Genomic DNA, 23,933 nt, shown 5'->3' with positions numbered 1-23,933 from the left:
TTCTTTCTATGATATTGTTTGTTAATTTTTTTACTGCAAGCCATATGCCATTGCAAAGTTTAGATTGGTTTATATTTCACAACATGATAATTAGTACGCCAATTTTCAGTTGTAGTATATGCGGTGGCATCCCTGGCAAATCTAGCTGTTGGATAATTAACCACTTTATCTGCTTCCACAAATGTGTCGATGGATTTGTATGTGACTATCTCACTTGGAATTTTATGTTGAATAATAGCGCCATTGTATTGAACTGCAAGAATAGTTCGTTTACCCAGCCAAGTGGAATTCGTATAATTAGTTTGAATATCTGGAAAACCCTTTTTAACCAACTCTCCTTTTGATGTTATAAAATTACAGAAGTTAACATTCAAAGAATTTCGCCCTTAATTCGGATCAGCTGGCACTTTTACGTATCCAATTTCCCATAAGTGATGCAAAAATTTCTGTGCAGATCGAGCAGTCTGCAACTGGACACGCATATTTTGAGTTTAATGTCTTCACATAGCACCAAAAAGTAGATTATTTGAGGCAATCATTCATTTCATTGATTGAGGAATTGCAGTTAACATTTGTTTGAAATCTCCTGCAAGCAATATTACTGCATTCACAAATGGTTTGACATTACCATGCTAATCTTGCAAGGAGCGACCAAGAGCTTCCAGTGATTTTTTGCGTGCCATTGTGCATTCATCGAAAACAATAAGTTTGCATTTTTGCAATATTTTTCCTCATACTGGATGTTTTGGAGATGTTGAACATGATATTTTTGAAAAATTGAACGTTGAATAGTAGTTTTTGTGGTTAGAAGCAAGAAAGAGAAGTCTTACCGTGGGTGCTCAGCGAGTGAGTACAGGCGAAGAAAAGGAAGAACAAACATGGCGGCCAGCATTTTTATTTCGTCCGTTCTCGCATAATCTCGTGTGTGCGTGAAGATGGAACCTATAAAACGATGTTCATTTCTGGGTGCTGGGAGATGATTCCCGGCCAGCCAAGAGAGAAGAGACAGAGGACTGTAGCGATAATCTTTCTTGAACATTCCGTTTGTGTATTTAAGGTGACCCCCCCCCATTTTACATCAAGCTATTTCGGCGATGGCCAACGCAGGTATAAGCAATATGATTAAGCCTTTTAATGGCGACGGTGATGTGGTGGCGTGGCTTAAAAAAGTGGACCTTGTAGCAAGGATTCAGAAGCTGGATGATGTGGCCGCAGTAATACCACTGTTTCTGGAAGGGGGCGCACTGGCACTCTATTTGGAGCTCAGCGAGCGGGAACAGGGTGATGCAGACGCCATCAAGGGTCGACTGATCGAAGCTTTCGCAGAGGGGCCTTTCGAGGCCTTTAATAAGTTGAAAGAGAAGAGGTGGACTGGTGAATCTGTGGATGTCTATGCGAATGAGATAAGGAGATTGGTTGAGTTGTCGGGCATCCGGGGACATGCCACGAGTCACATAGTCAAGATGACTTTTGTTACGGGGTTCCCAGAAGAAATATCGAAAAGGTTGCAGCAGGTACCGGGGGTGGAGACGCTGGATGTGAGTGAGCTGCTTAGAACTGCGAAAATTTTAGTGAGCACCCAGCCCACGGAGCCTGGAGGAACGACAGCAATGGTACAGCAGGATGTGGGCAGGAATCTGCCAAACCCGGGGATCGCATGCTTCGAATGCGGGGGACCACACATGAGAAGAGACTGCAGGAAGTTCTTGCAACGGACAGTGTGTTACAAATGCAATCGAAGAGGCCATTTAGCGGTAAAATGCACAAGTTCGGGAAACTGGCGAGAGGAGCCCGACGCGCCAGTGGCCGCCCCGATTCGAGAATAGAGGCGCACCCGCAGCAGATGCCCAAACAGAAGATTGCGGTGGAAGGACGGGAAATTATGGCCCTGATTGACACTGGCTGCACCACTACCATGGTGCACACTACCCTGGTCGGAAGATGGGAAGGGAAGGGTGAAGTAGTGGCATTCGATGGGTCACGAGTGAAGTGTCGAGGGAAGAAGACCGTCACTATTGATATTGCTGAACGTCGGATGAGGGTCCATGCAATTGTCACTGATCGCCTGGTGCCTGGCGTCCAAGCCATCATTGGAATGGATGTTATATGCCGCCTTGGAGGTGTTACCATCACATGTGACAATGTGAGGTTCAGACTAGCTGAGTGCGCGGTGACGGAGAACACCCCCAGAGGGATCAATAAGGCCGGGGAGGAAAGAAAATTGTCGATCAAAGATCAGGACTTCCGAGCCAAATTCGACGGAGAGCGGTGGACGGTGGAGTGGGCATGGAAACATCAAGCACCATCGCTGACAAACAGGGTGGCGTGCTACACAAATTTGCTTAGAGGAGGGGCGAGAAAGGAGTTTGAGCAGGAAGTCGACCGATGGATTGAGGAAGGGATACTGATGCCTTGGACGGATGATGTGGAGTCGGGCATTTTGCCGTTGATGGCCGTTCTGCAAACAACTAAAGGGAAAGTAAGACCGGTCCTGGATTTCCGAGAGCTGAACAGCCATGTTAAGTGCCATACGGGAGGCGACACCGTAGATGTGTGCAGTGAGACCATTAGGGAATGGAGGCAGATGAATGGCGCATCTACATTGGTAGATCTAAAATCTGCCTATTTGCAATTCCATGTTGCCAAAAAGCTATGGAGATATCAGTTAGTCAAGTACAAAGGCAAAACTCACTGCCTTACGCGAGTAGGGTTCGGGTTAAATTCGGCACCCAAGATTATGTCAACTATCCTCAGGAAGATTCTGGAGACAATGGGAAAGGGAGATGGGGTAGTGAGCTCATACATAGACGACATTCTGGTGAATGAAACTGTGGTAACTGCCAAGGAGGTGGTAGCTCATTTGAAGAAGTTCGGGTTGGTCGCCAAAGAGCCGGAAAAATTAGACGGAGGGGCTGCTTTGGGCCTAAAACTGAAACGAGGTGCGTCAGGCGGCCTAGAGTTTCGCAGGGGAAACGAAATCCCACAACTGAAGCAGGAGCTCAACAGACGTGAACTTTTTTCCATATGCGGAAAGTTGATCGGACATTACCCCATTGCTAGCTGGCTTAGACCAGCATGCAGCTACATAAAGAGACACGCCGAAGGACAAGGATGGAATGATAAGGTGGGAGAAAGAACGGTCGCCATGATGGAAGAGCTCCTGAAAGAAGCAGAACGGCAAGACCCAGTCCGGGGAACCTGGAACATACCGCGAACATTGGATGGAGTCGTGTGGTGCGATGCGAGCAGCATTGCAACAGGGGTCGTTTGGGAAATTGGAGGAGTAGTTGCAGAAGATGCAGCCTGGTTGAGGAAAAAGAATGACGTCAGCCACATCAATGTGGCGGAATTAGACGCGACAATAAAAGGAGTCAATCTGGCCATGAAATGGGGACTACGTGACATCTGCATCAAAACAGACTCCGCCACGGTGTTTGCTTGGCTAAAGTCTCTCATTTCAAGCAAAAAAAGGATAAAAACGAGAGGGGCTGCTGAGATGTTAGTGAAGCGCAGACTTGGGGTGCTGGCTGAGCTGATGCAAGAGTTTTGTTTGAAGCTTCGCGTAGACATGGTGGCTTCTGAAAAGAACCGAGCAGATGCTCTCACGAGAGTGAAGAAGAGTTGGCTGTTGCCAAAGAAAGATGTTGTTGCTGCATCGGATCTAGATGATGTTGGTGTGCGAGAACTGCACAATTTGCACCATATGGGGGTAGAGAGGACTTGGTACTTAGTGAAAAAAGTCGACCAAGGAGCAGGTGAGGCAAGTGATCAGGACATGCGACAGATGTCAGTCGATTGATCCTGCTCCAAGCATGCATGAAGCTGGCCAATTGGAGGTGAGTGGGACCTGGGAGAGACTGGCATGCGATGTCACCCATTACAGGGGTGGACTTTACCTTACCATGATTGACTGTGGGCCCGAGCGATTTGCCCTATGGAAGAAGCTACGTGGAGGAACAGGCAATGAAATAGCGGCAATCTTTGATGAGGTGTTTTTGGAGCGAGGCCCCGTGGAAGAGTTGTTAACCGACAACGGGACTGCGTTCAAGTCAGTAGCAATGACAGAAGTACTGAAGAAATGGAAGATCCAACAATTTTTCAGAGCTGCCTACAGACCTAGTGGCAACGGGATCGTAGAGAGAAACCACCGCACCATAAAGGCAGTTGCGGAAAGAGGAGGCACCTCACCTGAGCAAGCCGTCTTCTGGTATAACATGTCGCCTAAACTGGGACAAGTACCAGAGACGGTCCCGCAACTGTCAATGTTTGCATATTCCTGGAGGCATCCCAGGGTGGAGCCGGCAAGCCGAGAAGTAGAGGCCACAGGGACAATTAAACTCGGGGACGAGGTATGGGTGAAGCCACCGGGGGCGCGCTGCACCACACAATGGAGTAGGGGTCGCGTGACTGGGAGGAACACTAGTAACAACATTGTGGTGGAAGGAGTCCCGAGGCACATTCTTGACGTCAGACCAGTTGAGGGCGAAGTAGTGGAGGGGAGTGTGCAGCCACAGGAGGAGGACGAGACACCTCAGAGGCCAAGTAGAGAGAGGCGACCGCCACAGTGGATGAGAGACTATGAAATGTGATCTTGAGATCAGGGAGGCATGTGGTTAGAAGCAAGAAAGAGAAGTCTTACCGTGGGTGCTCAGCGAGTGAGTACAGGCGAAGAAAAGGAAGAACAAAAATGGCGGCCAGCATTTTTATTTCGTCCGTTCTCGCATAATCTCGTGTGTGCGTGAAGATGTAACCTATAAAACGATGTTCATTTCTGGGTGCTGGGAGATGATTCCCGGCCAGCCAAGAGAGAAGAGACAGAGGACTGTAGCGATAATCTTTCTTGAACATTCCGTTTGTGTATTTGAGATGAACCCCCCCCCCCATTTTACATCAGTTTTAAAGTAGAATAAATAGTTCTTCTACTTGGTAGCAAGGTCTCAGGTATTCCGCTTGCAGCAAGGGCTAAGGCTACGCCATTTTGTCACCGAATGGCTGCCAAAATCAATTCAATTAGAAAGGTTTTTACCGGTTACTCCTAGTGCTGTTCAAGGTAGCAGCAATTTCCAGATAACTTCTAATCTCACAGTAAGTTAATTAGGTGACTGGAATAGGATTTATCCGTGTTTTGACAATGCCTTATTCACTGTAATTGATTTAGAAGACTAAAATAGGATGAGGGATTAGAGATGGACAGATATAGCGGAATATATATAGATAGAAAAGAGAAAGTGAGAGGGAAATAGAGAAAGAGAAGGAGATAGAGAGAGATAGAGGGATTGAGAGATAGAGAGAAGGAAGAGTTAGAAACAGAGAGGGAGCGAGACAGAGGAAAGGAGAGAAGAGGAGAGATAGAGGGGGAGAAAGGTGCTCAAAGAGAGATGGAGAGGGTGATAGATTGAGAGAGACGGAGAGATGAATGGAGAGACATATTAAGAGAGGAAGAGAGAGGGGAGAGAAACAGAAGGTGAACTACACTTCACAGTTTTTTCCTCGATCAGTAGAGGAGAAATCCTTCGAGACTGAGGCAAATTTTATTTTTGTTACATCTAGAATACCCTTTTTCTCGGGAGCTAAAGTTTCCACACATTAGAAACCGACCGGGTTATCTGTACTTTCACCCAATAATTCAATAAATAAAAAGATATTGTAAAACATGACGTCAAGAGCCGGATAAACCGAGCGTTGCCGATGTAATAATAACAAAGCTATGTGAAAGAAATTATAAAGTAAAATTTTAAATATAGAAACAAACATCAACAGAAAAAAACACAAAGCACCAAAACCTACCGTTCATTTGTATTTCTTATTAAATATTTGTAGAACATGTCTTTTTTATCAAATAAATTTTAAGCTGTTTTTGCAATAAATTATAGCAAATTCGTTAATTTTTACGACTTGCCCCAGCGTATTATAAACACCCCAACCTGCCCATGTTAAAAGTGGCCTTCGGAATAACCCCCCACATCCCCATGTTAATAACGACTTTCGAGGTTTGGGGGTTGTTTAATCCGAAAGCCGTTTTTAACATGGGGAGGTTATTGTGTTTATAATACGCTGGGACAAGTCGTAAAAATTAACCAGCAACTTTCTTGTTAAAGTGTTTTTTTATAGTATAGAAAAAGTGAAACAAACTTTTTTGTGTATTAAACAACAAACAAAACTGGTGTATATATATTCCGAATCCCGGCGAGTAGTTTTATTTTTAATATTTTTTGTTATGCCGGGGAGGAACACGTAAAGTAGAAAAAGCAGGAAGGAAAAAAAATAATGCATGTTTTTCTATAAAAAAATACAAACTGGATAAATCGTATACTTATCGATATGAAAAGTCAGATTCAATATAAACCGGAAGTATTTCTGGTAAGTAGCCTCGGCTGAAATCGGAACCGAAAATAACCGATGTCAAAAAGTGTTTTTAATATGGTAATATTTTTTATTTTTTAATATTTAAAACACAGTTGGGTTTGTTACAATCATTCTTGCAAAATATAACTTAAAACGGACTTGTATTTTTCTAGTTCAGTGAAGTCGAACGTTTAATATAGCTGAAGTGTATAATTAATTAATATATTTTTAAAACGTAAATTAGTCTGTATATTACATATTAATAATAATTATTATAGTATATATATAATAATTGATATAGTATATATATATATGTGTGTGTGTGTGTGTGTGTGTGTGTGTGTGTGTGTGTGTGTGTGTGTGTGTGTGTGTGTGTGTGTGTGTGTGTGTGTGTGTGTGTGTGTATAATTATACTGCACTGAATGCACAAAATGCAATTACGTGGGGAAAACATGCCTGGAGTTCCGCCTACGCCTTAACAACCACAAACATACCATTAGAGACAAATCCGCACAACATCCAGTAGCTATACACAATAAGTAACATAACCACACAATAGGCACCATCAGATACATCCTCATAGTATCCAATTTTATTACACAACTGCAGAGACGAAGATATGAAAAAAAAACTTATTCTAAAACTCAACGCGCACAAATCAGTAACAAAAACCTGGGACTACTCAATGACTACAATTTCTATAACAACAAATATTTACCATAAACATTTTCCTTAGGATTTCAATGCACGATGCGATGAACCTTTATTTTTATTTTTACTCTCTTGCTAACTCTTTCCCGAAACCTCCACATTTCCCTAACTTTTATCCAATATGTACGAGAATATAAAAACAGTATTTGAAAACGAAACTCACAGAATCCTCTAAGACATGGATTGACAAACAGATAAACCTATCCAAGCAAAAAGACCAGATGCCATAATAGTTTACAAGAAGTACAATCCAGCTAGATAGTAGATTTGTCCGTTGCAGAAGATCACAGGATTTATATTAAAGAGACAGCGATTTATTTTTATTTTATTAGAATTAACTAACATTTATCATTTTTGTTATTATTCTTATCATTATTATCATATCTTTTATTTTATTTTAATGACATTTATTTTTGTAACCCAATCAATCATGTTTAAATAAAATTACATAATAGATTTAAATTTAAAATGAATTCATATAATTTGGCAAAAAATACTTTGTCCTTAATTTTGATTCCTCGTTGGTCAAATGATTTCGTTTAAAAAAATCAACCCTAATAATAAGGTATTTTTATTCCTAGTTGGTCAAATAAATAATTTCCTTTAAAAATTCAACCCTAATATTAAGGTATTTTTATTCTTCGTTGGTCAAATAAATAATTCGTTTAAAAACCCCTAATAATAAGGTATTTTAATTCCTCGTTGGTCAAATGATTTCGTTTAAAAAAATCAACCTTAATAATAAGGTACATTTTATACAACAAAAACATGCTTTAGAAGTCTAATGTTTGTGCTATATTTTCACTCAAATGTCTTAAAATTCAACAAAATAAAGTATATTTTCACTCAAATGTCTTAAAATTCAAAAAAATAAAGTATATTTTCACTCAAATGTCTTAAAATTCAACAAAATAAAGTATATTTTCACCCAAATGTCTTAAAATTCAACAAAATAAAGTATATTTTCACACAAATGTCTTAAAATTCAACAAAATAAAGTATATTTTCACTCAAATGTCTTAAAATTCAACAAAATAAAGTATATTTTCACCCAAATGTCTTAAAATTCAACAAAATAAAGTATATTTTCACCCAAATGTCTTAAAATTCAACAAAATAAAGTATATTTTCACTCAAATGTCTTAAAATTCAACAAAATAAAGTATATTTTCACTCAAATGTCTTAAAATTCAACAAAATAAAGTATATTTTCACCCAAATGTCTTAAAATTCAACAAAATAAAGTATATTTTCACTCAAATATCTTAAAATTCAACAAAATAAAGTATATTTTCACCCAAATGTCTTAAAATTCAACAAAATAAAGTATATTTTTACCCAAATGTCTTAAAATTCAACAAAATAAAGTATATTTTCACCCAAATGTCTTAAAATTCAACAAAATAAAGTATAGTTTCACCCAAATGTCTTAAAATTCAACAAAATAAAGTATATTTTCACCCAAATGTCTTAAAATTCAACAAAATAAAGTATATTTTCACCCAAATGTCTTAAAATTCAACAAAATAAAGTATATTTTCACCCAAATGTCTTAAAATTCAACAAAATAAAGTATATTTTCACCCAAATGTCTTAAAATTCAACAAAATAAAGTATATTTTCACTCAAATGTCGTAAAATTCAACAAAATAAAGTATATTTTCACCCAAATGTCTTAAAATTCAACAAAATAAAGTATATTTTCACCCAAATGTCTTAAAATTCAACAAAATAAAGTATATTTTCACCCAAATGTCTTAAAATTCAACAAAATAAAGTATATTTTCACTCAAATGTCTTAAAATTCAACAAAATAAAGTATATTTTCACCCAAATGTCTTAAAATTCAACAAAATAAAGTATATTTTCACTCAAATGTCTTAAAATTCAACAAAATAAAGTATATTTTCACCCAAATGTCTTAAAATTCAACAAAATAAAGTATACTTTCACCCAAATGTCTTAAAATTCAACAAAATAAAGTATATTTTCACTCAAATGTCTTAAAATTCAACAAACTAAAGTATATTTTCACCCACATGTCTTAAAATTCAACAAAATAAAGTATATTTTCACTCAAATGTCTTAAAATTCAACAAAATAAAGTATATTTTCACCCAAATGTCTTAAAATTCAACAAAATAAAGTATATTTTCACCCGAATGTCTTAAAATTCAACAAAATAAAGTATATTTTCACTCAAATGTCTTAAAATTCAACAAAATAAAGTATATTTTCACTCAAATGTCTTAAAATTCAACAAAATAAAGTATATTTTCACCCAAATGTCTTAAAATTCAACAAAATAAAGTATATTTTCACCCAAATGTTTAAAATTCAACAAAATAAAGTATATTTTCACCCAAATGTCTTAAAATTCAACAAAATAAAGTATATTTTCACTCAAATGTCTTAAAATTCAACAAAATAAAGAATATTTTCACTCAAATGTCTTAAAATTCAACAAAATAAAGTATATTTTCACCCAAATGTCTTAAAATTAAACAAAATAAAGTATATTTTCACACAAATGTCTTAAAATTCAACAAAATAAAGTATATTTTCACTCAAATGTCTTAAAATTCAACAAAATAAAGTATATTTTCACTCAAATGTCTTAAAATTCAACAAAATAAAGTATATTTTCACTCAAATGTCTTAAAATTCAACAAAATAAAGTATATTTTCACCCAAATGTCTTAAAATTCAACAAAATAAAGTATATTTTCACCCAAATGTCTTAAAATTCAACAAAATAAAGTATATTTTCACCCAAATGTCTTAAAATTCAACAAAATAAAGTATATTTTCACCCAAATGTCTTAAAATTCAACAAAATAAAGTATATTTTCACTCAAATGTCTTAAAATTCAACAAAATAAAGTATATTTTCACTCAAATGTCTTAAAATTCAACAAAATAAAGTATATTTTCACCCAAATGTCTTAAAATTCAACAAAATAAAGTATATTTTCACCCAAATGTCTTAAAATTCAACAAAATAAAGTATATTTTCACTCAAATGTCTTAAAATTCAACAAAATAAAGTATATTTTCACTCAAATGTCTTAAAATTCAACAAAATAAAGTATATTTTCACCCAAATGTCTTAAAATTCAACAAAATAAAGTATATTTTCACCCAAATGTCTTAAAATTCAAAAAAATAAAGTATATTTTCACCCAAATGTCTTAAAATTCAACAAAATAAAGTATATTTTCACTCATATGTCTTAAAATTCAACAAAATAAAGTATATTTTCACTCAAATGTCTTAAAATTCAACAAAATAAAGTATATTTTCACCCAAATGTCTTAAAATTCAACAAAAAAAAGTATATTTTCACTCAAATGTCTTAAAATTCAACAAAATAAAGTATATTTTCACCCAAATGTCTTAAAATTCAACAAAATAAAGTATATTTTCACTCAAATGTCTTAAAATTCAACAAAATAAAGTATATTTTCACCCAAATGTCTTAAAATTCAACAAAATAAAGTATATTTTCACCCAAATGTCTTAAAATTCAACAAAATAAAGTATATTTTCACCCAAATGTCTTAAAATTCAACAAAATAAAGTATATTTTCACTCAAATGTCGTAAAATTCAACAAAATAAAGTATATTTTCACTCAAATGTCTTAAAATTCAACAAAATAAAGTATATTTTCACTCAAATGTCTTAAAATTCAAAAAAATAAAGTATATTTTCACTCAAATGTCTTAAAATTCAACAAAATAAAGTATATTTTCACCCAAATGTCTTAAAATTCAACAAAATAAAGTATATTTTCATTCAAATGTCTTAAAATTCAACAAAATAAAGTATATTTTCACCCAAATGTCTTAAAATTCAACAAAATAAAGTATATTTTCACCCAAAAGTCTTAAAATTCAACAAAATAAAGTATATTTTCACCCGAATGTCTTAAAATTCAACAAAATAAAGTATATTTTCACTCAAATGTCTTAAAATTCAACAAAATAAAGTATATTTTCACCCAAATGTCTTAAAATTCAACAAAATAAAGTATATTTTCACCCAAATGTCTTAAAATTCAACAAAATAAAGTATATTTTCACCCAAATGTCTTAAAATTCAACAAAATAAAGTATATTTTCACCCAAATGTCTTAAAATTCAACAAAATAAAGTATATTTTCACTCAAATGTCTTAAAATGCAACAAAATAAAGTATATTTTCACTCAAATGTCTTAAAATTCAACAAAATAAAGTATATTTTCACCCAAATGTCTTAAAATTCAACAAAATAAAGTATATTTTCACCCAAATGTCTTAAAATTCAACAAAATAAAGTATATTTTCACTCAAATGTCTTAAAATTCAACAAAATAAAGTATATTTTCACTCAAATGTCTTAAAATTCAACAAAATAAAGTATATTTTCACCCAAATGTCTTAAAATTCAACAAAATAAAGTATATTTTCACCCAAATGTCTTAAAATTCAACAAAATAAAGTATATTTTCACCCAAATGTCTTAAAATTCAACAAAATAAAGTATATTTTCACTCAAATGTCTTAAAATTCAACAAAATAAAGTATATTTTCACCCAAATGTCTTAAAATTCAACAAAATAAAGTATATTTTCACTCAAATGTCGTAAAATTCAACAAAATAAAGAAACTCTCAACGATTTTGTCGATCATTAGTCAAACTTTATTTGTCATCGTTTTTTTTTGTTTTGTTTTTACTATGAATTTTGCATTATTGAAAGTTTGTTACAAATTCGATATGAACAGAATATGATGATATTTTTGTTGCTTTCTCTTTCAGATTCGAATTTAGTGATGATGATGCTTTTTATATATTTTGTTTAACTGATACCTCTTCTTCTTTTGCATTATCTCGCCGATTGCCTTCATTCGCAACCCCATTACGGTCTGTGAAATCTGAAATGTGTGGTAACACCATTACAGGTTGAAGTCTGCAAAACAAAAAACAACAGATGGTGTTCAAATACACGCGCTTCACGATAAGTTCAATATAAATCTAATTAAAAAATGACACAAAATTCACTGGGTTTTTCTTGCTTGTTTGTTTTCGTTTACACTCGATGGCGTAATCCATTGAAATAATTTAATTAAATATTTATTATTTCTAATAATTTCCATTGATGGTATGGTAAAATTATATAGAAAAATATCCCCCAATTGTTGACAGGAGTTCACTTCTATAATAAAAACGTCCAACCTTAGTTGCAGTTTCGATGGCTGCAATCCAAATGATGGATTTGAAATTTTTTCCCACCAATTTTATTCCTCAGATCTGGAGTTCAATGAATTCTCCAACTTAAAATTGATTTAACTGGTCCACGTTTTTCTCCGATAACAAAGTTTCATTACTTTCGTTTGTATCCCACTTAACTCCTTTAGTAAGTTCATTTTACCATTCAAATAAGTATCAACTGAAATAAATGGATTGTCAACACACTGGAGTCAGTGTTTTGCCTTCAAAGGAAATATGCTTGAAAATAAAAGCAATGTTGTGTTCTCATCGTGCCTTTTTAAGGCCAACACTTCTTAATAGGCGCTCGTCTATGAAATTATTAGGTGGGAGTATAGCTGAGGATGAATAAACTTTTTTCTATGAAAAAAATACAACAAAGATTGTGCTGAACTTAATCGGGAAAATAGCCAGACATTGTTATACCCCCATTCGCGCCTCCTATCTACATTCTACAAAATGGCAGCTCTTGAACCAAATTTATACAGATATCCAATTGTTCTCGAGGTGAGAACTTTGAAACTCTTAACAAATGCTCGTTGAAAAAGAGACATTTATTTAGTTTTTGAGAGTCAGCGATTTTCGCCCCTCCCAAGGCGCTCTTTAAAATAAAGAAGTAATCCAGAAAAAGGTTGATCCGTGGTCACGATATAAAAGACTGTTTTTCTTATTACTTTGTTAGTTTTTCTTTATATTGTTTTTAATAATATGAAACGAGTTAGTCAGGTCGAAAAATATTAGTTTTAAGAAACAATTCAAGCGAAAATAATTTGGGCTTTTATAAAAGCTAACATCAAAATCACAAAAAGTGTAAAAAATTGACAATTTTTACACTTTTTGCTACTTCCAAAGCAGACTTGCATTTATCCTGCCTAACCTTATTTAATCGTTCAAATAATTAACAATAGAGATAAAGAAGCCGCTGGAGTCAATGAATTGACTCGAGAGGCGTACATTAAGTAATGCCTCTGACCCAATTCCAGTTGTCTGATCTAGCTGAAATTTTGCATGTGCAATGATTTATATCTCTACGGGTTATGTGGCAGATTACAGCTCTGAACTAATTGTGGTTTCTGTTTTAAGGTGTTTAACTGAGTCAGGTGTGAAATGGAGCCTGTTGACTATCGAGCAGTGATCCGGTTTTTGTATTTGAAAGGACGCACACCACAGGAGACTTTTTATGAAATGAAAGAAACTTATGATGATAATGCCCCATCATATGACCTTGTAAAACGTTGGCATCGTAAATTCAAACATGGCATGGAAGCAGCTCCCAGACTTCTGCCATTGATGAGGCATCTGTCCGTCAAGTTGAGGCTGCCATTTTGGAAGATCGGCGCATTACTATTCGCCAAATAGCCCAAGATGTCAAGATTAGTACAAGGTCTGTGGAAACTATCATTCATGACCATTTGCATATGCATAAGGTGTCTGCCAGATAGATTCCCAGTTTGCTCACACCATTCCAGAAGCGAGAACGCGTCGAGTACTTGAGGGTTAATTTGGAGATGTGCCAAGAAGATGAGTCAAAGTTTTTCAACAGACTGATTACACAGGATGAAACCTGGATCAATCACTATAATCCAGAGACCAAAGCCCAGTCAATGCAGTGGAAGCACTTGGACTCACCACCTCCAAAAAAGGCAAGGTCATCCCCACAGTCTTCTGGGACCAGGACGGAGTAGTGATGAGAGATTTCCTGGCAAAGGGTACCACAATTACAGGAGCCTATTATGCTCCACTGTTGAGGAAATTAAGGGAAGCTATCAAAATCAAGAGGCGGGGCAAGATCAGCAAAGGTAACCTCCTCCTGCAGGACAACGCTCCGGTCCACAACTCGTATGTCGCCAGACCAGAAGCACGGGCGTGTGGTTATGAAATCCTTCCCCATCCTCTCTACTCTCCCGATCTTGCACCCTCTGACTTTCACCTCTTCCCAGCCATGAAGTTGTTTTTGAAAGGAAAGCGTTTCCCAGATGACAGCCTTGATTTCTGAGGTCACGACGTGGTTGGAGGACCAACCTGGGGTGTTCTACAAAAACGGTCTCCAGAGCTGCATCAACCGATGGCGGTTCCTATATAGGCGGTTCCTATATAGAGAAAGACTTATAACTGTGCCAAGTTTCGTTGCTCTACTGCTATGGGAAATAGGTTAGGGGCATTACTTATTGCACGCCCCTCGTATCTGGGTAATAAATTAAAAAAAAACGAAAAGCGCATCGATTCGAAATATTTCGTAGACAGAAATTGTTTTCTTCTTCGACACCGATAGTGCTTCTAGTAACACATTTTCAACTTAAATCAGAAATAGAATTGTTTTATTCATTTCGTAGAAAATAGAGAAATATAGGAAAATTTTGGTACAGTGTCAGATAGAGAGTGGTAGACGCAAAGGTGTGTGTGAAATAGGTTACTTGATGAGTGCGACTGAAACTTTTTATTTGGTATTACCTGATCACCTAATACGATGAAAAATAATTTATGTTTCTAAGAAGGTTTTTGCAGAATTTTAAATTTTGATTTCAAATAATGTATTTTCAAATAAGTTTTAGTTACATTATATATCATTACCTTTACCGTACCTTTAAATTGTATATCATTTTAAAGAAAGTTTTCGCTCTATCTAATCGTTTAAATTACAACTGTATGTTGAATACAAGACGGTAAAAACAAATTCGCACAATTTTTTTATTTCAATTCAAGCTAGGCTGAAAAGCTGCTGGAATAGCGCGCGATATTTACGAAGCGTTTGGCACAGGAAACCACTGCTAAAGTACAGTATAATGATGGTTTAAGAAATTTCGTGGCGACGACGAGAGTCTTGAAAACAATGAGAGCGGTGATTGGCCATCGGATGTTGACAACGATCAATTAAGAGCCTTAGTCGAAGTCAATCCACGCACACTTTTTCGGGATCTTCCTTCTGAATTAGACGTAATGTATACGATGATTTCTAACCACTTGAAAACATTGGAAAGATAAAAAAAAAACTTGATAGTTGGGTGCCTCACGAATTGAACAACAACCAAAAGAAACGCCGTTATGAAGGGTCGTCTTTCCTTCTTATACGCAACAGAAACGCTCCGTTTCTCAACCGGGTTGTGACTTGCGATGAAAAGTGGGTTCTTTACAACAACCAGTTCAATGGTTAGATGCAGACGAAGCTCCACAACACTTCCCGAAGGTTGAGTTGCACGAAAAGAAGGTGATGCTGACTGTTTGGTGATCTGCTGCCGGTCTCATCTATTGGTTTTTTTTTTTTGAATGCAGGCAAAAACCATTACAGCACAAAAGTACTGTCAACAAATGGACGAAATGCATAAAAACTTAGAAACACCCAGCATTAGTCAACACAAAAGGCCCAATTGTCCTCAATCTGGCCGCACGTTGCTAAACTGATTCTGTAGAAATTGAACGAATTGGGCTACGAAAATCTGCCTCATCTGCTATACTCTCTAGACTTCTCACCTATCGAATACAACGTTTTCAAGCAGTTCGACAACTTTATACGTGAGAAATTCTTCAAAACCTAAGCAATATTAAAAACGCCTCCAACGATTCATCCCATTAGAAATATGTTTACGTTACTGGCATAAATACACTTGTTTTGCCTTGTATTGGTGTTGCTTATTTCGATCAATAAAGTTTTGAGCTTAGGTATGTTCATCTGAATATGAAAGTTAAAAACTGTAAGAACTTTCTTGCCATCCTCGTACTTATATGAGTATCAAGTTAAAATATCAATACTCTTAGTACTACACAAAGGCAGTCGTTCAATCAGTTGCCAGCAACCTTATATAGCTGTCGAAGAGCGCTGTCTGTCCTCCTGCTTCCTCAGCAACCATACTGACTTTTGTGTTCAGACATCCAGCTCTGCCTTGATAAGAGGGGGATAGCAAGAGATGCAACATGAAAATATACTTACACAGAGCATAACACCGTCTTTCACCTCTCGGATATTTTCGACCACAGAATTGGCCCAATCAGTGATTTGATCTCTCAGCTTTTCGCCTTCCAGGTAAGCTTCCATCTGCAAATAGGAAGATATAGATATTATATAGAAAGCCTTTATACAATATAAACCTTCTTATATTCCTACTGCTACTAATATTATTACTCCTAGTAATGTACAAAAAATGTAAATGATTGGAAGCTTTTTAGATTTCTAGTATAGAACTACAAGCAATATTAATTATAAAACACACTGAACATTATTTATGGCAAAATAAAAGTGGATCGTCGTGTTGATTATTTCCGATTTAAATAATAACGAAGCCTTTTCATATTTTTGGACCAATTAAGAATAAGAGAGATAATTTGCTCTTTTAAGTTGTTCACATAAAAACATTGCAATTTTTTTATTATTTAACAAATGCATGAGTTATGGCACAAGCTAATATAACCATTGGTATTACCAATATTAAAATCAAAATATAATTAAACCTATTATCGAGAATCCTTATTCTTATTTTGATAAAAATCCATTACATAATTTTAAGTCTATAAAATGTCTCAAATTTAAGATTTAATCTTAATGATCTTAATTAAATAGAGAGTCAGGAAATATTGCTTTATTAATTCGGATCAAATTCAATACAAATCTGATATTTATTTTCAAACAGTAAGTTCTGCTTATATTATGCCCGTAAAAATTATTGAAACTCTTTTTTCAAATTAAAATTTAGGGAATATTTATTAATTGATGTCTAATATCGATTATTAAAATTGCACAAAATTGGAGGTACGTGAATCGTTGCCCCCGTTGAATTAAACTACATATAGCTCATATTTGGACCCCGGTAGGCATAATAGCTGTATTCCAAAATTCATAATGAGCGGTTATTAGTTTAGGAGTGAATCCTGTACATATCAATATATAAACATATCCAACCTAAGTTATATATATACTAGCATGAACACCCGCGTTGCCAAGGTTGACATGAAGTTCCGTTTTGAACACACCTGCTATACTAATCATTTTCATCATGGGCAACATCGATACTCCCACAACAATTTCAAAAATAAAATAACGTATAAAAACATGTAAATGTAATCGCCCATAAAAAGAAGTATGTAACCCCTCAACACCAGATATTTAAGTAGAAGGGATACAAAGAGCAGAAACTATTCTCCAGATATTGAGTACTTTTTTTGCCCGTACGCTGGAAAGAAAACGTCCCGCCCTAAAATAAATAAATAAAAATAAATCAAAACAACTTTGGTTTCAATAAAAATAGCAGCGAATGCCGGTGCGACCGCAAAAACTATTAGCCAAGTAGGTAGGCCAAACTTGAAACGTGAATGAAGGGAAAAGGTAATTTGGAGACAGTTTTGCCCACTGTCCTAAAACGATTCGTGATTTTATAAACCTTTTGTTTTTTTTATTTTTTGTACGGACACTTTTTTCACTGTTTTTTTTTCTTTTCGTAAATAAAGAAAATTTTTGATTTGCTTTTTTGGGGGAGGGATAGGGAGCTTTTTCGATTGGTTTTGGTTTAGGTGTGGAGTTTTATTTTTTTTTGTTTGTTTCTAAACGTGTGGCTTAAGTTTGAATTCGATGCAGTCAAAAATTCTGTGGTAAATTTTTACGACGTGATCCAGCGTCGTTTAACCCCTAAAAAAATGAAGATCTACCTACAATTAATCCCAAAGACAATTAAATTAAATCTTTCGTTATTTATGTTTCTAATGTAATCCCCCCCCCCAAAAAAACAATTGAATTTGCCATATGTTGGGGTTCGTTTTGTTTATGAAATTGTTAGGTGAAATTAGAGAATGGTCTCATAAAAATTAATTAAATTTATGTTTTTTTATGTTTCAAATGTAATTCCCGTCCCCTTCACAAAAAATTGTATTTGTAATGTTCCCCCACCTCAATTGCCAAACTTGAAAAATGCTAGAAATGACATGTCTCGTTGAACGCTTGGTGACCAAAAAGTGGGTGCTCTTTTTACGTTAAATTTACATAGGAAAGTGATCTAAAAGACACTAAAATGGTAATTTTTTTCTCCAAAACTTGCTTCTTTCATATTATTTATAAGGACTGTTTAAACGTATTAGGTCAAAAAAGTAAATCTTAATTTTTTAGGGATTAAACGACGCTGGGTCACGTCGTAAAATTTACCTTTTATTAATCAGATAGTTAAGTTTGTAATCGATGAGATTAACGTGAAATAAAAAAAAGGTAAAATTTTACGACGTGCCCAAGCATATTATAAACACCCTAACCTCCCTATCTTAAGAACGGCTTTCGGAATAAACACTCCAAAGTTCGAAAGCCATTCTTAACATGGGAAGGCTGGGGGTGTTTATTCCGAAAGCTCTTTTTACTATGGGGTGGTTAGGGGTGTTCATGCCAAGCTGGGGCAGGTCGTAAAAAGTACCCCAAAAAGTATAAATTGTGGAATTTAAAGAGGGGCAGTAAATCTTCATTTTTTTAGGGGTTAACGATGTTCGGTCACGTAATAAAAGTTTCTGTATAGCCGTTTGACGAATAATAAAAACAAACTAATAAAAATAAATGTTTATTCGTAACTGTGTTTTTAATATTAAAAAAAAAACAAAAAAGCCAAATATTTTCCTATCTACACGGAATTATTTTTTCAAGCTAGAAACTTATTGAGATTACAAAATTATTTTATTTGGTGAAGAGTTTTTTTGTGTTTCGATGTTTCTGGGGTCAAATAATTCTAGATCAGTTCGATGTCGGAAATAATAATTCAAAATAAAATAAATTAAATATGTTATCAATATTGTTGTTTAACGTTTATTAAATAACAATTTTAAATAGAACAATTCGCTCGCTAGAAACATAAAGATACTGCTATTTAGTAAAATCGATTTTCCTTACTGTAATATGCAAATGAGGTGATTTCTTAATCGTATATTTTGCAAGAATCATTATATATAGAAATAAATGAAAGAGTAAAGTAAGGGACTTTTTGTATATATTAATCAAATTGTGAACAAACAAACAGACAGGAATATATATATATATATATATATATATATATATATATATATATATATATATATATATATATACTAGCAAAAGTAGCCGTCGTTGACTGGGTTCAAAAGCAGCCTACAGAAAATGGACTCTGATTTATGAAAGTATGATAGGTTATGAAAAGGAAGGGTTGTAAAGAGATAGCTTCGAATTTGGGGATATCAAAACCAAAGCGAAGTATGATGAAAGTAAAAATTAAATAGATAAACCCATTAACTTATTATACCATATCTGTTCACACTGAAAAACTTATCACAATATTCTGTGGATCTATATTAAAAAAAACCGTGTTAAACTTTGTGACATATTTCCATTCTATGGAGGTCAGGCGCGAACGAACACCCCATAATTTTATCATACCATATTTCTTCAAACTGAAACATAATTATCAAAGTATACTTACGCAGTCTTTATTAAAGTTTGTGCCTATTTCCATTCTATGGAGGCCAGGAGCGAACGCAGACCCCACAATTTTATTATACCATCCCTATTTAAGTTAAAACATACTTATCAAAGTATTATTATGTACATCTATATCAAAAACACCTGTAAACGTTTTTTGTTTATTTTTATTTTTTTATTTCCATGCTTTGTGGACCAGGCGCGTACGCTGACCCCACAATTTTAATGAATCATCATTATGCCAGATCAAACATACCCATTCCTGTGTCTCGATACATCTTCTATCATTATATGTGATCATTTTTCTATAATAGTCAACCATATAGGAGCTTTCAATCAAATATGAGAAGTGATAGCACTTCTCATATTTAATTGAAAGCCGAAGAAAGAAAATAAAACATACAATGGAATAGTCCACTATAAACAAAATGTAATAATACCATAGACAATTATATTACTTAGTCTTTAGTTGCGAAGAGAAAGTAAGCGCCTCAAATATCATACGCATAAAGAGACTAATTTTGAACTTTGTTCTTATTATTTGTTTCATTGATTTTTGAAAATCACTTTTTTCTCAGAAGAAACTAACAAATCTTCAATTGATGACCAAGGAGTCACTTTTTTGTCTTCTTTTTTTGTGTAATTATCGAGTTTTATAAACAATTCACAATTTGTCTTTACTCTGCAGCTAGAATATCAAACGCATAAGTGACATAGCTATACTCGTTCGACGATAGGAACTACAATAAGATAAGTTGACTACTTCAGTGTTTGAAAAATCAATAACATATACCAAAGGAAAAAAAAATCAAATCTTTGACCAATTTCGACAAATTTCCTTACTCAACATAGAAGGTAAGAATTTTTTTCGGTGTTATTGGTAAAAGGACGACAAAAACTGTGCTAGACAATACCTATGTCCATTCTTCACTATAAATTATGTGTATATATATATGTATATGTATTATGTATTATATATATATGTGTGTGTATATTATATATATATGTGTGTGTGTGTGTGTGTGTGTGTGTGTGTGTGTGTGTGTGTGTGTGTGTGTGTGTGTGTGTGTGTGTGTGTGTTCTTAATCCGACAGGGGAATGCGATGCGTCTAGTGTGTTAGGTATAAGTTAGGGTTAAGTTCATGCTTGCATGCCTTCTCGCTTTCAGCTAACACCGCTGGCTAATCTCACGGTGAAAAGGGAGCAGCTATGCATAAGTCTTCCCTGCCAGTACATAGCCTCTCCATCATCAAGACTCCTACAGTGCGTCTACGTTACTCACACACGGTAACTAGGTGCCTAAAAGCCCCAGGCTAAACCTGTAGGAAATCTCGGAGTAGTAGAGGACCCCAAAGGTAGTGAGTTATGGCCCGCCGATGTGTGGACACGCCCTGGCACACTACCAACCTCTACCCCACTGTATTGTGGGTGCCCTTGGTTGAGCGAAGACAAGGGGAACCAACCCCAAAATCAAACACCGTTTCCTTGTGGGCCTTATCACATCAAAAGACTAAAAGATGGGAACTCTGACTTCAACTCCTACTGCTGCCTTGCAGTTTTCCTTAAAAGGCTATGGAACCTCATCCAGAAAGAAAAGGCGTAGTAGCGGACACAATAGGGCGACTGTCTACCTCACTGAGATTACTTTCGTCCAGAAGCTGCGGCCTCCTCTGCTGCCAGTCGTCGCGAGTTCGCTGCAATGGATATGAGCATGGAGGTTTAGAGTGTGTTTACCTGATGCGCAACAGGTACTACACTTAAACTGCGCAAGCAAGTTAGGAGCAAAGGTGGAAAGCCCTGTACCAAATGATAAAGCACAGAGGCCCCGACTAGTCATCGTAAAGGCTGACAGACTGCATGATGATGATGATGTATATATATATATATATATATATATATATATATATATATATATATATATATATATATATATATATATATTGCAATTAGGAAGGAAAGACTTTTATGATTCATGATTTGTATATATATATAAATATATATATATATTCCTTTAATTTTCTCTCAAAAAAGGGGGGAAGGGGGAACAGGAGAGGAAAGAAAGAGAAATAGGGAGCCAGCTAACCTGTTTCGACCCTCGATTCTCAAACCCATATCGAAGGAATTTTTAAAACAAAAAATGAAAAAGCGATTAAAATTGCGTTTTATTCAATTTACGGGGAGAAAAAAAAGTGGGAAAACGATTAGAATAAAACAAGGTTATGATCGAATACCCTAGAGATTAATCACATTCAAACCCAGGAGGCATTCCCTTTGCTTGCAAAGAGAATGTTTTCTAAGTCGAACGTGAATAGTCTCCAAGATCTTAAGGTGATATAATGAATGAGCACGACTAAGAATAGAAAAAGAGTCCGTGTTAAAGTTAGTTGCACAATACGAGTTTTTAAGTAAATGATCAGTAATTAATGACCCGTATGTGTTAGTAACAACGTCAGTTGCATGGTAGGTTCCATTCCTAATTTTACTGGGTACATGTTATTGGATTCTTCCATCTAATCTTAATGTCGTTCGACCCAAGTAGTTGGCACCGCAACCACATTCAAAATTGTAAATAACGTTAGTATTTTGGTGGGGGTGGGGGGTAGAACGTCTTTTCGAGAAGATGGTAATAAAGTTCTCGTAGAGAACACAACACGCACATTGGCAGCAAAATAACATCCATGAACTGCTGAACTTATTTGTTTGGCAAATTTAGTTTCAACAATATTATGTATCTGCAAAAAGATGGCGTGGCCATGGGGTCAGTAATTGGACCGACCATGGCGAATATTTTTGTGGGGTTCTATGAAGAGCGCTTACTATCTGGACCCATAAAACCATTATATATATTGTGATATTGTATATATAAGGAAAAAAACAAGGCTTTAAATTAAGATCCAGTAGTAAATTTATTGTTCGGCAGAATATTCAAAAAACTATTTTCAAGAAATCCTTATTCCGCAAAGTTTCAAAAAACGCTATTTTTCTCTTCAGAGGAAAGAAAGAAATTGGCAAATTATTACTACAGTCGAGATAAAATTTGTTGGTTATAACATTAAATGAAATAGCACTTTATGTTGGGGTCGTATTTAAGAGATAGCATGGGGACATTCATATTGATGAGGGGAAGAGACATTTATACCGTTCTGGAGTGTTTCTTCTTATAACATATATTAGCGAGGGTTGAGATAGGGGATGCACATTCTTGGGAGAGTTACATAAAGTTCATAATAACGATGAGGGAGATAAAGTTCATATTAAGGATGTTTCACACATTACTTTTTGCTGTTGAATGATGACACGACATAGTTATACAAAAACATGATAACTTCTTTATTATCAGATCGACCGGTCGAATGATGATGACGTCAAGGAATTCAAAGTCGTTCTACATGATTAAACGTTCTCCCTTCGCTTCTAAAGGCACCCTCATGTCAGCTCTGTCCGATCGACTCTGCGGACTCGACTGCCTCTGATCTTCGACTGACTCTCTGCTTACTCCCTTTCTGCTATGACGTCATATGTATGGCTCTAAACGTGATCGACTCACGTGGCTTAAACATACGTGGCTCGGCACATGTTCCCAAAACACTTCTGCAGACAAAGAATTCTCACTAACCTATATATTTTTTAAATTGTATTGTTCATTATTTTTAGCTGACCTTTTTTAATTCAATTTCCATAAGAGAATGAACAATTAATTATTTTTACAAACAAACATATCTAAACTATTTCATATGAAATTTAACAATGCGAAATTCTAACAGTCCATTTTTTTAATCTATTTCTGAACCTTGCGTACAAAGTTCGAATCTTGGTCTATCCTAATCTCATTTTCCACTTAAGGGGACCCTTTTCTTGTAACATCCCTATCCTTCTCATTTTTCAAAAAATGTTTTTTAATTCTAATCTATTTTTTCTCTATATCTATACAACCACATGACTAAGAAAGATCAGACACCATAAAAAACTGCTTTAGTCAGCCCTTTCCAACTGACTTCATAATTATATTTTTTAGATCAGAATATCTATCTTATCTTCCTGGCGTTACCTTTTTGGGTGTAGGGTATTCCTCCTATGATTCACATCAGATGTTCCATCCAGCCACCCTTATGCTGTAAACCCGAGATCCCAATCTATCTCTCTCGAAATCGACAATTTCTTTCGTCTAAAGGTGTCCTGATTCTTTCTTTCGCCTGGGTGTTCTACTAATTAGAGC

General features: G+C 35.2%; 1 protein-coding gene across 1 annotated transcript in view; it reads right to left on the bottom strand.

Moving 5' to 3' along the window:
• Positions 1–11,716: 11,716 nt before the first annotated feature.
• LOC145249674 (fatty acid-binding protein, liver-type-like) overlaps positions 11,717–23,933 on the bottom strand; it is a 226,783-nt gene continuing 214,566 nt past the window's right edge. The window contains exons 3-4 of the mRNA XM_080111462.1: positions 16,232–16,336; positions 11,717–12,007 (exon numbers count right to left, since the gene is read on the bottom strand). Coding sequence (XP_079967588.1) covers positions 11,957–12,007; positions 16,232–16,336 — 156 coding nt within the window. The 3' untranslated portion in view covers positions 11,717–11,956. The remainder of the gene's footprint in view (positions 12,008–16,231; positions 16,337–23,933) is intronic.

Source organism: Euprymna scolopes, chromosome 28, assembly GCF_053919585.1.
Source record: "Euprymna scolopes isolate OS-2025 chromosome 28, ASM5391958v1, whole genome shotgun sequence".
Lineage (NCBI taxonomy): Eukaryota > Metazoa > Mollusca > Cephalopoda > Sepiida > Sepiolidae > Euprymna > Euprymna scolopes.
This window is presented reverse-complemented; position numbering and strand designations above follow the sequence as displayed.